Source organism: Archocentrus centrarchus, chromosome 22 (assembly GCF_007364275.1).
Source record: "Archocentrus centrarchus isolate MPI-CPG fArcCen1 chromosome 22, fArcCen1, whole genome shotgun sequence".
NCBI classification, from domain to species: Eukaryota; Metazoa; Chordata; class Actinopteri; order Cichliformes; family Cichlidae; genus Archocentrus; species Archocentrus centrarchus.
The window spans coordinates 17898333-17913851 of record NC_044367.1 but is presented as its reverse complement, the minus strand read 5'-3'; the positions used below and the strand labels follow the sequence as shown (position 1 = coordinate 17913851).

At 40.4% G+C, this 15519-nt stretch overlaps 1 protein-coding gene across 1 annotated transcript; it reads right to left on the bottom strand.

Moving 5' to 3' along the window:
* Positions 1-1212: 1212 nt before the first annotated feature.
* LOC115772736 (microtubule-associated protein 1S-like) lies at positions 1213-15465 on the bottom strand. Its single transcript, XM_030719131.1, has 10 exons — positions 15303-15465; positions 13740-13835; positions 12037-12119; positions 8091-8228; positions 6781-7291; positions 6586-6672; positions 3843-6355; positions 3105-3246; positions 2758-2975; positions 1213-2433 (listed from the first exon to the last, which is right to left on the bottom strand). Exons 1-10 carry the CDS (start codon positions 15463-15465, stop codon positions 2278-2280), a joined length of 4107 nt encoding a protein of 1368 aa, XP_030574991.1. The 3' UTR covers positions 1213-2277.
* Positions 15466-15519: the final 54 nt, after the last annotated feature.

Sequence of the window (15519 nt, the reverse complement as noted above, 5' to 3'; positions counted from 1 at the left end):
ATAAGATTCAACATCCACGGGGCTTTCCTACTGAAGAATTAGCATTTACACAACTCTCAGCAGACCTTTGAATGGTGATGCACATTCTTTATTCATACATTACTCCCTGCCCTACAACCCACACATTTTGACATTGTTATTGTAAGTACTTACAGACAATTACAAAGTGACACTTTCCCATCGCTCATCCAAACGCCCTGCTTTGCCCATAGTCTCCCACAGTGCTTTGCCCTCTTTCTTCATGAATATCATGAATGGCACTACATACAGTACATATTTTATACATGCAAGACACATACACATAATTACAATTCACACTGGCGCCATTTTGCAGAAAAAAAGGCAGAAGTGGGTTGCTATAAATTTGAGTTGGACATCATTGTAACATTTTTGGGATGAGTGATGCAAAAAAATATATAATTGCTCAAAATAAATTATTTTTTCTTAAGTATAATAGGAACTCATGAGTTGTTTTCATAGTGTCTTTACATGATTATCTGATTATCTGGAGGAAGTCGCAGGAGAAAATGGGCGGTTTTGTCTTGGTGATCTTATGCTTTGGTATAAATCAAACTCTGCATTCCACTTGCACATTCACGTGACATGAACTGAGCGTATTGTGGTTTAAGTCATGATTCTTACACATTCCTCCATGTGATATCTATTTATTGATGTCTAGACTGGGCTGAAATACAACAGGGACCTGTGACTGTGACTGCACCAATTCTTCTGATGGGCAGATGAAATAAAAATCACCAGTTATTATTGAGAAATTGCATTGAAAGTACCTTGGACATTTTCATGTGCCTGTACTTCCCTTGTAATTTCTTTGGCCTTTTGTAATATTTGTGGAATTGACTTAATTAGTTTAAGTTAAGTTTAAGCTTTTTTCCCCAGAACAATTTCCTTGAGGTAAGAGCTGCATTTAAATATTTATTCATTCAATTAATAAAGCAAAATCACTCTTCAAAGGTGGTAAATTGTATACTTGTGTGTAGCAGATTTAGCTTCTAATTATAACTTGGTATATTTTACTATTTTCTATTACTATTTACTATTTTTACTATTTCCTTTCTAGTTTCTTAACAAAGAGAGAAATTTTTTAATGACAAAAATGTAATTATGAATATATTAAACAAAGTGTCCTGTGCACTGTAGTCCATTTAATTAACATTGTTCAGCAGTTGGGGGGGGGGGGGGGGGGGGGGTGACTTTCAGCTCCAGTTTCAAGATGTCTTCACTACATAAATACAACCTGTTAAAGTATTCTTATTTACACTTTGGCAAGCTTCCACCACCTGTGACTGCAACTAAACCATGACTTCACTTTTCTACAACATACTGTGTGATCATATCCAGAATCAAAAAACACATCATTAACAAGTCTGAGCCTTATCATGAGCATTTAAAATTAATTACAATTGCAGGACTATTATTAATACCATGATTTCTGTAATGCTATTAAATTTAATCTGGTACTCTAATCCCTTCTGGCAGATTTGCAGTTTGCACACTCACTGTCAGTAATCTCAGCATCAGCAATTATCATTTTCAGTATTTCAGAGAGACTGTTTGCTCAGCATGGATCTTATGGTTGACGCTGCAGCCACAGTGGCATAATACTTTTTTAAAGCAGTTAAAACACAAGCACAGCAAACATCACATCTACTTACAGTGCTCATTACAAAACACTTTACTGCTTAATATGAATATGTTGGACTCTTAGTAAAAATAAATGTTCAAATAAATCTAATTTAGAAAATTAAACAAATGCAGTGCTTTTCATAAATAAACATTTGGACACTTTCACCAGATGCATGTAATATGGATAAATGTTGTTGAAAGCTGTTATTGTTAAAAGCAGTAAAACGCGCCCAAGTACATAGCACAAACTACGATCACGCTTCTGTGCAAGCCTACACAAAGTGCCATTAACCCCATGTACACTATTTTCAGTCGTCTATAGCATCAGCTTTTATGGAAATCTACATTTATGCAGGCTGACATGCTTCTCTTGCAGTCAGTATGATCTCCTCTCCTGTTTTGCACAGGGTCATGGGTCAATGAAGTCATGCAGTACTCCCCAAAGGGAGTAAGGGCCCTTCAGTGCAAAAGACACCCAAAAAGATGCACTATACCAGGAGGGGTGAGGTGACAAGCCTCATATTGTTATCTACTTCTGTCACTCCACCAGCCCTTGCACTTTCTGTCTCACTTCACAGCTTCATTTAACTCAGATTCACCTTCCTTCCTCCTGGCTGCATATCCTAGTTTGCCTCAGAACTCTATTTTGCAGGCAGGGAAAGTCTCATCCTGCATGGCAACAGTGCTGTTAGATCCCAGGACGGTGATTCCTAGCTCCCGCTGTTTGTCCAAAGTCTGCTGGTACCACTCCTGCATTGACACTGACTCAAAGGTAGGGATCACTGTCACCTGGAGAAATACAAAAGACCACTTTAAGTTATTTGCTGATAACTGATGAGTTCAGCATCTGGAGGGATGTACAGCTTGTGGTTTGGGATCCAGCAACAGGTCAATTTACCTAGAAATAATCTTCCTAATCACATCAACTGATTGGTTTGCTGTATGTGGAAGAAGCCATGTAGTTGTTAAAAAAAATCAGCTGTTGTAAAAGCTGTCACAATGTGGGCCAAGTTTAACTTGCATTTTACATTTTCTCACCAGAAAAATAGAAACTTTTTTGGGGGGTGGGGTGGGGGGGCACAGTGCTAATGATCTGCTATATAATGTTTCTACCTGTATAGAGTCTGGCCATGATATCTTTCCATCCAGAAGAGCATCCAGGGTTTGCCTCATTAGCTCCTCCCGCTCCGGACTGTCACCACTGATGATGTAGCAAGAAGAGCGAACACACCTGAAGAAGTCCACATTCACTGTGGGGGAGGAGGCTCCAGAAGGGGTATAGGCCAGGTCCACATACACACTGGCTTCACCAACAGAGGTAGCCTTAGAGCCTGTGGCAGAAGGAAGAGGGGAAATTACAGCCTAACACTGCTCATACAGAGACAACAATTGTTAGAGTTGCCCTTAAATTACGCAGGGCAAGAGAAAGATCCTGGGAAATCACATTTCACAGCTCATACCTGGACTGGATGAAGATTTTGCTGGTGCTGAGCGAGTGCTGGAGGAAGGTGTACGAGGAGAAGCGACGCCGCCCTTTGTGACTCCACTTTGACTCCCTGTCCTGCTTTTCCCTGAGCCTGATTTTGGGGGGCTCTCAATAACCTTGTCACAATAAATGAAATAAAACTGAATACAAAGTTCAATCATAGATTATGTTTAAATAGATTAGGATTAAGACAATTTTATGGTCCAAATCTTTAAAATAATAATGAGGAGAATGTCTGCCTCTGGGATTTATTAAGGTTATACTTTGAGATAAAAAAATAATCTGAGTCAAAAAGGTCGGTTCTGTGCACACAGCTGACATTTGTGAAGTAACAGAAAATACTCCCTGTATTGTGTCAAAATATCAGATATTTTGTAATGTAATGTTTTTACTCTTCTTCCACACAGGCTGAGTTACACTTCAGTAAGAGCGCTGTCTAGTTCCTGACTGTCTTAAGATGGATTAATCTGTCACACTTTCTGTGTAAAATATTTTTTTCTCAAAATGCTCTGCTCCCTTCACTCTAGCAGTCTCCTGGACAAATTCACGTTTACATGGACCGCTTTCAGCAAGTGTGTGGCAATACAACCAAAAAAATCAACATTCCCATGGCCTAGAAATACAACCAAACCATCCGAAGCTACAATAAAATCATTTATCACCTAACTGTATCCTACTTGAGCTTATGCATGATCTTAACACAGTCACTCACCCCAGCCATTTTTTTCCCTCGCATTCCCATGGCTTTTGCTCTCTTTCCATGAACATCTGAGTCAAATTGGGGAACGGGCATGGAGGCATCAGGATGTGGAGGCAGGGGTGGACTGTCCCTGAGAGGTGCTGGAAGAGGGTCTGGGGGCAAAGCCTGATTGGTGAGGAGGTTGTGTGGAGAACTAGAGGGCTCACTACATGACTCATCCTCATCCGAGTCCAGAGCTCCATCAGCGGTGGTGGATGGGCAGTCCTCAGTGCAGACGGGGGCATTTGAGTCACTGGGTGACGTGTCCTTGGGATTGTTATTGTTGTTGCCATGATGATGAGAAGTAAAGGCTCCTCTAGAGGCATCGCTGGTGCCTGAGCCTGAGTCGGGCTGTTTGAAATGTTTAAACTCACAAGGAGAAACCAGACACAGGTCCACATCGTGACCTGAAGCCTCAAAATGAAGTGTACTGGGAGCCAAAGGTCGTGTTGTCTCTGAACCCTGACCTAAAGATCTGACGGGCTTCTTCACTTGTAAAGACATTCCTCCAAAATGGCTGCCATTAGAGTGGGAGTGATAAACACTGTCATCTCCTTCTCTCTGGCTCCCAGTGGTTGGTCCCTGCTCAAAGGACATGGACAATGATTCATCTACTTCTGTGGACTGGGGTGAACTCACCTCTGCTGGCATTGAGTGTGTAGTAGTGGTGGCAACAGAGGGAGAAGGGTCTGAAGATCCTTCTTTAAGTGCACCCAAAGGAAGGAAACTTAGAAGCTTCTCTCTGGGATGTGTGGGGTTCTCTGGAGTGCTTTTAGGCTGGCATAGCTGCCCCTCACTTTGTCTGGAAGCCCCATTTGGCTGGTTAACATCAGCAGAATCTTGGTTACTCATCTGGGCTTGCAGCCGGCTAAGAGCAGATCTGTTGCACCAAACGTCATCTGGGGACAAACAGTAAGGTGTGTGGCCTGCACTATTGGGCCGCGAGTCTGGGGAGGCTGGTTCTACGGTCTCCTCATCAGGGCTGATAGGGGCCTGGTTCTCTGGAGAGGATCGCGAGGGTGGACTATATTTCAAAGCCCCATCAAGAAGTGTGTACTCAGTGGGAGTTAAGTCTAACTGGACTGCACGTTCATTCTTTGGTGCCTTGTTCAAGGGAGATGGAAATCCTACAACCTTTGCAGGTTTCATAGTATTTACAGGCTGGTCTACAAGGCTTTTCTGCAGGTCTATATCAGCTCTCTCACAAATTCCAGGCATGTGCTGCACTCCAATATCACCATTCCTTCCTTCCATTACACCAGCACTACCTGCTGCTTCTTCCACTGATCTGTCAGCCATTTTATTACATGTGTCTTCTTTGCTCAGGCCTCCTAGGCTCTTTTCATTTCCTGGATCACTGCTTTTCTGCTTATCTACTGTTTCCACCTGTGCACCTTCTCGTTCAGTTTCCTCCTTCAGCCTGAGAAAATCAGCTGTCATATCCTCAGGGGTAGACATTTTGGAGCCACAGGGATTCTCCTCAGGGTCCATTTTTTTATGTTCCTGCTCAGTAACAGTACGCTCTGAATCAAGGATTTCTGGCACAGCTCCAGTGTTGTCAGATTTGGCTGAGTCATTATTTGGCAATTCACTGCTGACACGTAGTTTCTTGCCAACATTTGTTTCCTTTCCTGATGGTTTTTTTGTTTTCTTCTCTCCAATTTTAGAGTCATTTTTTGCTTCTTTTTTGAGCTTTGTTTTATTTTCATTCTTTGGTTTGGAGGGGACACCATCCTTTTTCCCCTGATTATTCTTTCTAGCACCATTCCCCTCTTTGTTGTCAGCCTTCTCCTCTTTTTTCCCATCCTTTCCTCCTCCTTTTTTTGAAGTATTCTTCTCTGCTGTTTTATCCTTTATTCCTGTCTCTTTTATTTTGGTTTTATCTGTGTCCATTGTGCCACTTCCATTTAATGCTTTTCCTTTTTCCTTTAAGGACACATCCTTACCATCTCCACGCTCTTTTTTTTGTTTTTGTGTTCCCTCCTTCCCTTGTGACCTTCCACTGTCCTGGCTATCTGTCCTCTTGGTCTTTCTGTCTTCCCCTAGCTTCTCTAGGTCTCCAGTTGTCACTGTGGGTTTCTGGAGAAAGGCCAGCCCCTTTAGCTTCTCCAGTCCCTGCAGAAGCTTTGCCTGTGGGGTAATACCAGGGAAAAGCACCCTGACCACCTTCTCATGAGGACATGCCGGATGCCACACAAGCAGGGCAGAAACAGAGGTGAGGGCAGTGAGGGGGAGCGTTTGGGATTTGGATGCTGATGATACCCCATCAGGCCAGTTTTGCATGAATGCCTGGTATTCCTGGCTGGTTTTACCTGGGTTGAGAATGTATAAATCCAACTGCCCCACTCCCATCTTTTGGAACAGGGTTAGGGGCTCTATGGGGACTCCTTGTGGTCGAAACATTGGTTGCGGTCTGATGTCTAACTTCTTTAACAGTTGTAGGGTTAGAGCAGCCTGCTGTGTGCTCTTCAATACATTGTCCACACCTGACAGGAGAAGAATGATAACCTATATAACCGGTCACTTTTTTAGCAGTTAAAAATCTTGATGGGATAACATGCATAAGTGGATGTTGTAAGTACTTGGACATTACACTGCAAAAAAAGGAATACATCAATAAATCACATCAATAGAAATGTATTCATTAGCAAAATGGATGATTAACTGTTTGGTTATATTTCTTCACTCTCTATTGCTGTTTTAATGCATCACTCACAAGCCTGTTGTTCCACCTGCAACCTGCTGGGGCCATTAAAGAACACTACTCCTAGCTCTGGAGAGATGAGCCTCTTAGATGAGTCCTCTGTGCAAATAAAGCCAAATACAGAGAGAAAAAACCCCGCAATGTGTTATTAAAAAAAAAGAAATGGGTAAATAGAGCATAGTTTTCTCATTATATCTTGTCATATACCTATGACATCAGTTCTCAGCTCCTGCTCAGCCACCTTCCTGTCCAGGAAGGAGATGACACCAGGGAGGTTCTCTGTCCCAATGTGTGTCAACAAAACTGCATCAACTCTGTCGAGGTGGCGGACCAGCTTCCAGAAGCAGGCCTGAGAGTCTGAGCCTCCATCCACCAGCACAGTAAACCCATTAACAGCAAAGAAGGCACAATCACCGCGGCCAGCAGGGAACACATAACAGCAGGGGCGGGAGAGCTTGAGGAAACCCACAGTGGTAGGGGGCGGCAGCAGGTCAAAGGGGGAAGAAGCACAAATGGTGCCAGAGATGAGTGATGTGAATTCCCCCAGAGCCTCCATGGCAGGCAGCACCTCTGGGGGATTGATGTGCAGAGTGAAACGACCTTGCAGGGGCTGGTTTTCCAAGAGAGTCTTTCTCCACTGGCCAATGTTGGGACAGCTAAGGGTTAGATGGATCCTGTTGTGTGCAAGTGAGGAGGCAGAGCTCTCCTGATCAAAAAACTGAAGAGAGACACATTTCTCAGCATTATATGTACAATTTAAAATTTTATCCTTTGCAATACTTACAGCAAATGCAGCAAATTGCGAACATGGAAAGCATTCTTTTAAAATGTCTTAGTCAGTGGATACCTTGCTATGTACACTATACATGCTTCCCTTAGACAGTATTATTAGAAAGCATTGCATACATTTTCATTGGTATGCAGATGATACCCAGCTTTATCTATCCATGGAGCCAGATGACACACACCAATTACTTGAATTGGAGAAATGTTTTGAAGACATAAAGGCCTGAAAGACCTCTAATTTCCTGCTTCTAATTTCAGATAAAACTCAAATTATTGTAGTCGGCCCCTCAAATCTTAAAAACATGGTGTCTAACCAGATATTTGCTCTGGGTGGCAATACCTCCAGTAACACTATGAGGAATCATGGAGTCATTTTGGACCAGGAAATGTCCTTCAATGTACATATTAAATAAATATGTTTATTCCACAGTGTGTCTTTGTCCTGTCTCCCTCCCCTCACCACAATATTTTCAGAGTTTTCCACTATTTCTCAAAGGACACTTTTGAAGACCACAGCCTGGGAACATTTTGACAATTTTCTGACATTGTATAAACTAAAAAAAAAAACTAGTAATATGAGAAGATAACGAGTAGTCACTGCTCTAAATTAAGCCTAGATTCATAGATGGTAATAAAAGTTTACTTAAAATGATGTTCTTGTGTTTAGATTTACTATTGCATACTGTTGTAATAACTGAAAGAAAAGAGATAAAGTGTGGTTAACCATGTACCTGCTCTGTAAGAATTTGTTTTAGCTGGTGTGGTGAAAACAGTCCTTTGTTAAAAAGTACATCTCCACTTTCCTCCTCACTCAGGCCGGCCAAGATCAACAGCTTATGAGCCGATTCTCTGGACAGGAGAGCAAACACCTGAACAGGGCACAGAGATGGAAAAATCAGTCTTGCTCAAAAGTCGGTAGAAAAGCACTGGAGATAAATTTTAAAATTGAGATAGAAAAATCAAAGAATCATAGTATTGTGCAAAAGTCTTAACCCCACCCCGATTTCTTTATATTTTGCTCAGAAAATGGGAAATAGGTGCAATTATTGTAACATGCAAACATACATGGAAATACAATGTAAAAACAAAGTTTGTACAATTCTAATGAGCTTGATAATCTCAGTATTGAGATCAATTTTGACAGGCTCTCCAATACCACTGGCTGAAATGTAGCCCCAAACCATGACAGAGCCTCCACCATGTTTTACAGATGGCTCTAGATACTCACTGTTGTACCCCTCTCCTGACCCTTCTCCATACTTACTAACAACGTTTTCAATCAAAGTTTTCTAATTTGGATTCATCACTCCATGTTGCTGATAATTTTCAGTCCAGTTCATGTGTAATTTCTGTAATGCATTTCAGGTCCTGTTTCAGGTCTTTGCTGGATTTTTTCCTATTTCTTAAGGACTTGATTTTCAGATATTGTTCATCTGCTGTAGTTTTTTTTAGGCTTGCCACTTCTTCCATTATCCTCCACTTGTCCAATGTCCTCAATGTTTTAAGGACATATCTCTGCACACCATGCTGTGATATGCAAAGTTTACAGCTAATAGCTCTCACCTTGTTGGTGCAAAAATACAATTTTATGCCTGTCAAATTGTGTTAGCTTTGGTATTTTTTCATAAATTCAGCCAAAGTAATTGAAACAAAGTATGTGTTTTGTGACAGGCTGCTACTAACAAAGTGCCCAAAGATACAATTTAAAATTGATTCTTTACTAAGTTGTCTGTTATGTGCAGACATAACACTGGTTCGTTCCTTGAGTTAGGTGCCTTTTTATGCTTGATGACTCATAGGTCAGTGTTAAATGGCTTAACAAACAAACAAAAAAAATCATTCCTCTGAAAATGGTCAGGTACAAGGCCTGGACTCAAAATAAGTGAAAAAGCAAATAATGTCCATATAAAAATTTGTTGAATACCACCAAAAATCTGGCTCCTTGGAAGCAAAATATAAATAAATGAGGGGTGGCTCGGGAAATTTGCACAGGTCTGTGCATCAAATATAACTTCCAAGGCTTCTTTTTTTTTTTGTATTTAACAAATGAATTTTGAACACACAAAGGCCTTAGGCTCAAGAAAATCTCATGTGCAGGTTTGACTGTTTTGTGATTAAAATTCAAGGTTACTCTGTAACAAAATTAATTAGCAGCTTCAAGCCTGTTTCAATTAAAAGAAAACAAAAAAAAACAAAAACAAAGCCTTATCTATTGAGTTTACACCAATCAGCCACCACATTTAAAAGCACTGTTATCACTGATCATCCTACTTCATTGCAATGTTGTAATTGAAAATATTGGGTCTTGACATTTTATGTGGATGTTACATGTGATCTCGACCCACTTGCCCAAACATCGTACTGTCTGACAGACAAGACAGCAAGACAATTTACCTGCCACACTACAAAAATTGTTCTGAAGTAAGCCAGAGCTGTTGACCCTTCCCATAACACAATTCAATTCAATTCCATTCAATTTTATTCATATAGCACCAAATCACAACAAACACTAGCCTCAAGGTGCTTTATATTGTAAGTTAAAGACCCTAAAAAACAGTCAAAATGACTCCCTATGAGTAAGCACTTGGCAACAATGGGAAGGAAAAAACCTCCAGCAGAACCAGGCTCAGGGAGGGGCAGTGATCTGCTGCGACAGGTTGTGGAATTGCAATCGTGTGTTTGGAATCCCTTGGAAAAAACGAAGATCCACAAAGATCCCACACTGCATGTCACAGAGATCAGATGTCAGAGATCACAGCACATCCCCAAAGGCTTTCTTTATTGTTTTTATTTTAGTATTTGGTTTATTTAGTTTTCTGCTTGAGGTTTAGAATTTCTTTTTATGTTCAACAAGTATTCTGACCATTCGGCTCTTTTTAGATTTTAGTTAGTTTTTAGTTAGTATTTCATTAGTTCCCTTTTTTTTTTTTAGATGTTAGATTCAACTCATCGTCACTGTGCGCACAAGGCACACAACAAAATCGTTCCAGATCACAATTTCTCTAGATGAGTTCCAGATCACTCATCATGCAGCCGGCACTAGCATTAGGCAATGTGGTTTAAGTGTCTTGCCCAAGGACACAACGCAGCGCAGGGACAGGGGCTCGAACCAGCAACCCTCTGGCTGCAAGACGAGTGCTTACCCACTGCACCACTGCCACTCATCTTATTGTTTTTGTTGTCCACTTCCTGTTTTACTTTGGAAGTTAGTTGTCTCCTGTGTCTTGTTTTGAGTTTTACTTCCTCCCCTCGCCAATCATCTTTATTGTATCTATACTTACACACCTGTGCCTACTTTACCCCAGCTGTTTTCCATTTCCCTAACATTCCCATGTGTGTAACTAGTCCCATCTTCCCTTTGGTCCTTGTCTCAGTGTCTGTTTTCCTCCTCTTATGTATTCTCTGGGGTTTCTTATTTGAATTTGTTGCCATGTGGATTCTTTGCACTTTTTAGACTTTGCACACAATCCAAAAAAACAGTTATTGTTTTTATTCCATTATATTTGTTCTTGAAGCTTGCGTTTAAGTCCTGATCCTGCAAAACATGACAAAGGGAACATGTCTGTACCCTGATATGACAGAGCTGTTACATTAAACAGTTGTTTTTATATTATTTTCCTTTTAAAACATGCATAACTGCATACTGATTCTCATTAACTTCCGTGTGAAGACCAAATTGCACCCCCTAACCATAAAAAAAAAAATCAGTCTGAGTCAAGATATCACACCACAGTGATCAACTATACATATAACTACAACTAATAATAATAAGGCTGGTGTCTTCCCAAGGACAAAAATTTTAAATACTCAAGTTACTGTAGTGAGACAGATAAAATATGCAGTACATTATTAAAGTCATGTTGGGAAATTATGTTATACATAATTTCCTAACACGACAAAGAGGCAAACTTCGTGTGCGTGAAAAAATTTAATTAATTGAGCCCGAATATCCCATCTCTGGTCTGTGTTGGGCCAGAGATTTTCATCATCATCACAGTCAATATCAGCCACAGCCAGGCAGCCGGGGAAATGTTTCTAAACCAATGAACTGCCACAATTCCCTTTTATCTATCTGACTGGTGTGTGAACATGTTGGACTCTCTGTGCTTCCACATGACAAACTGTGTGTTAATTGGGTTACGGCTGTGATGATTTGAGTTAATTATCTTTTAGAGTATGCCAGTGCTTTTTAAATGAACACATGGTGCAGCCAGTGATATAAGATTAGTTGAGCTTTCACAGAAAGCTCAAATAATCTGGAGCATGTGTGAAAACAGGGGATTAATGTTTATAGTTTTGGGAAAAGGTTTTGCCTTTCGGTACATGGCACCATGCTTTGGGATGTTAAGTTACACATTATACATATTATATTACATATTACATTACATATTATATGAAATAGGCCATGTAATGTAATATAGTGTGTATAAGATTATATGTATAAGCATTTGAGATAATAATGTTGTAATTTTGTGGCTGATAGGTGCATATTTATTCAAGGTATAATATAAATTCTTGCTGCACCTGCTTTAAGATAGTAATTGCAATGAAACAACAATTCTTAACATTTGTACATTTGGTAAATTATTATATTCAACTGAGTGAAAAATATCCAAATAACTGAATTACTTTAACACACTATTTTGCCAGCTGCTGCCCGAGGATTTATCCCCTCACCTCTGAATGAGCCTGTTCCTGAGATGGACTGATCACCACCTGAGCGTCCAACACCCTGGTACAGTGACGTAGACATTTACGCCCTGAAGAGGCAGAGAGAAAAAGAAGAACAGATATAAAGAGAAGAGCAAATAGACAGACAGCCAAAGGGAAGCAAACAAGAGGGAGACAAGCCGACAGGCCCGAGCAGTGAGTGACAGACTGGAAGCAAATAGGAGTGGAGCTCAAAGAAGAGAGAGTGAACTGGGCAATTTGGAGAGGTGATTGATTCACAGAATGAAAAAGAGGAAGGAAGAAGAGTGGAACAGCTAAGTCAGATGGACTGTCTGAGGAGGAGATGCCAAGTTTCCTCAATCTGAGAAGGACATCCAGTCTGAGAGGCTGGACTGGATGAACAGCCAAGAATACAGAGGCAAACCCAGCTGACTGGAAAGTAATGACCCAAATATGAACAAAGGTTTCTCAGTCTTTCTTTACACAAAGGGAAACAGAACAGATTCCTCCCTGGCTATTTTACTAAATGACATTTTGCACAATTTGATTGAGTGTAGAAATTAAAATTAGAATTTTGTGACTCAACATTTAAAAATGTGGAGAAACACACATTCTCCCTCTCATTATTAGACCTATCTCTCTGTTTCTGTATATGATGAAGTTACATCTAGCAACTGGTTAGCTTTGCTTACCTTAGCCAAATGGCTGGAAATGGGGAAATGACTAATCTTTCTCTCAAAGTGTCACAGCAATGCCAGTAACACATCTATAACTCACAAAACAGTATCACAAAAGTATATGTGCTAGAGCACTGGTTCTGAAAGTGTGGGCCGTGGCCCACTGGTGGACCGCGAAGGTACTGCAGGTGAGCCGCAGTAATAACAGAAATTCTGTTTGAAATTACTCACAAGTGTGCATAGTTACATATTTATATAAATGTATTTATTTATATAAAAATTAATTCGTTTGTGATATTACTGATTACTAAGACCTAAATTTACTGATCTTGTAGTTTATGTCCCAGTGATGAGTGGGTCACATTTTGGCATTAATACTTTAATGGGATTTTTGGATTGTTAAGTGGGCCGCAGTGCTCTTGACTTTGGGAACCACTGTGCTAGAGTATGTCAAGTCTGAGACCAGTGACCTCCTGGAGTCTCTGTTGATGGACAGTCTGTTGATTTACTACTCTGGTAAATGTGAGGGCTTACCAGTTGGTATTAGATGTTTTTTTTTGTTTTTTTTTTTAGCTTTTATTTGAACAGAGTCAAGCTAACAAGCTAACAAGGTGCTGGTAACATTCATTTCTGAATAACACAATCTAAAAACTTTTTATCATGGAAGATCTGCTACAGTATTTACTGCAGTGAGTGCAGGCAACCTCTATGGATATACAAATGTCTGTTCTTGACTGTTTTATCACGCCCTGCTGTAACATGACTGTTTAATACTATTTGGTGTTCAGCTATCATTAACAGCCATCCATACAGAGAGAAAGAGAGGTGGCACAGCTTGGTTGCAGGTTTCTATTGTTTTCTGTACCGAGGGCCCACCCATGCTCAACAATCTCCCCCTGACTGACTGCTTCTCCACTTTCCTTCCTTCCTTCCTCTGTGACCCCAGACTGGCTGAGCTGACACATTGCCATGGCGATGGGAGTTTCCCTTTTGGGTTAAAGAGTTTGGCAATAAAGATTACTTAAATCTTACCTGCACCCTTGAAAGACGCCGTGTGATGGGAGAGGAATTCCTGGAGGTAAAGGTTCAGGTTACAGGATTTTAAGTCCACATCCCATGACCGAATACCTGGCAGCAAGAAAGATGCAGGCTATTCTGTCACATGATGCAACGTCATGAAAAGCCTACACACATCCAAGTAGTCACAAAACTTTAAAGCTGTGATGTTATTGTTGTAGGTAATGCTTATTTAACCTATAGTATATTTTGTTTAAATACTAAATACATTCAACCAGCTCTCCCCCTCTCTTTTTAATGGGAAGTTCTTAACCTGTATTTCACCTCTGGCCAGTATTATATTGTATCATTGCAAATTTTACACACAACCCCAACAGTCTGTTGCATGTGCTTATAAGCATGATCAAAAATGCACCTTATCATCTTATCAGGCACAAGTAGGTTCCAAATATTATTTTTAAGTGCTTTAGTCATTTTTGCTAATTTAGGACACAATGTAGAATAGACAGATGAATCAAAGATTCCTAATCAATTAGTCAATCAACTTTTAATAATATACAATGTTAAACAATTAATTATATTTGCAAATTTTTTAAGCAAACATTTAAATATATTTGCTGTCATTAGCTGATAAATGATGATAATTTGAGGATTTTCTTGGGAATACTTGACAGCTGAATATGGTTGAGTTTTAAGTTGCTGAAGACAGATGATGTAAACTGGAGGCAAATATAATAAACATTTTCACAATTTGCAGGAAAAACTATTGTTAGATTACCTTTTTTAATGATTAACTAGTAAAGACTTCATCTCTAACTGCAGCTCTACATGGAGTTGCCTCTGTCAAAAATCTGAAGCAGGGCTGTTTGTTCAGTTCATGAAAAGTTGATGACAACTTTGAAGTACATGGCTTTCACCAGACAGTAATGAAATGTTAATTAGCCTACTTAGCTACAGTGTTGGAACATCAGTCAGTCAATATTTCTCTCTGTACCTGTCCTTGTGTTTCTGCTTTTATTTCCCTATCTATCCTGTTTTACATCAACTGCATGCTCCAAATGCTGTCTTCTTTATATTATCTACAGTTGCAAAACAGCGAAGCAATAAAACATAGACTGTAATGGATCATATTTGCCATGCTCTCTCTATGCTGCAGTATTCACAATTGCAGCTGTGCATAAATGCACAAAGATTAATAGAACATTGCTTACAAGTGGCTATGTGTTCACTGAATATTCACCTCGCAACATTTCCCCCAAAGCTCGTCCTTACATAACTAAAACCTAAAACTGAGGCGAAGGGCAAAGCACCCGCTCCAGACAGCTTTTAATTATTATGTGTCCGGAGGGATGAGGGGGTGATGCTGATGATGGAGTGTCGCCAGATGACGCATCCTCGGTCAGTACAGTGGGGAAAATTATATTTAAAAAAACCTGCAGTGTGCTCAGAATATTACCCCCAGTGATAATTTAATCGAGGAGAACCTGCAGGGAGCTGATTTTTTTTTTTAAAGTCACACTGTAAAGAAAATCAAAATGGCACACAGGGGCTATGAGAAGCGGGTTGAAATAAACCTACCTCGCTCTATCTCCCTGCTGATGTGTTCAGAGTGTCTGAGGCGAGCGGTCCGTCCGATTATGATGAGCAGGGAGTATTTGTGGAGGCAGAAGTCGAGGTTTGCGGTCGCAACGCGCCTCGGCTCCTCCTGGACCTCCCTCTCCAGCACCCGGCTGGACGCCATGTTGGAAAATTGCGCTTGGATGTGATGTCATTGAAAAAGCCTGACAGCGCCTTT

Bases quoted from the DNA above. Each gene is read 5' to 3' on its own strand.
- LOC115772736 (XM_030719131.1), bottom strand. From the start codon at position 15,465: ATGGCGTCCAGCCGGGTGCTGGAGAGGGAGGTCCAGGAGGAGCCGAGG. The intron at 6,673-6,780 runs GTATATGACAAG...TTATTTGCACAG, and splicing joins GCTGAGAACTGATGTCATAG to AGGACTCATCTAAGAGGCTC. The intron at 2,976-3,104 runs GTATGAGCTGTG...CTTCTGCCACAG, and splicing joins AAAATCTTCATCCAGTCCAG to GCTCTAAGGCTACCTCTGTT.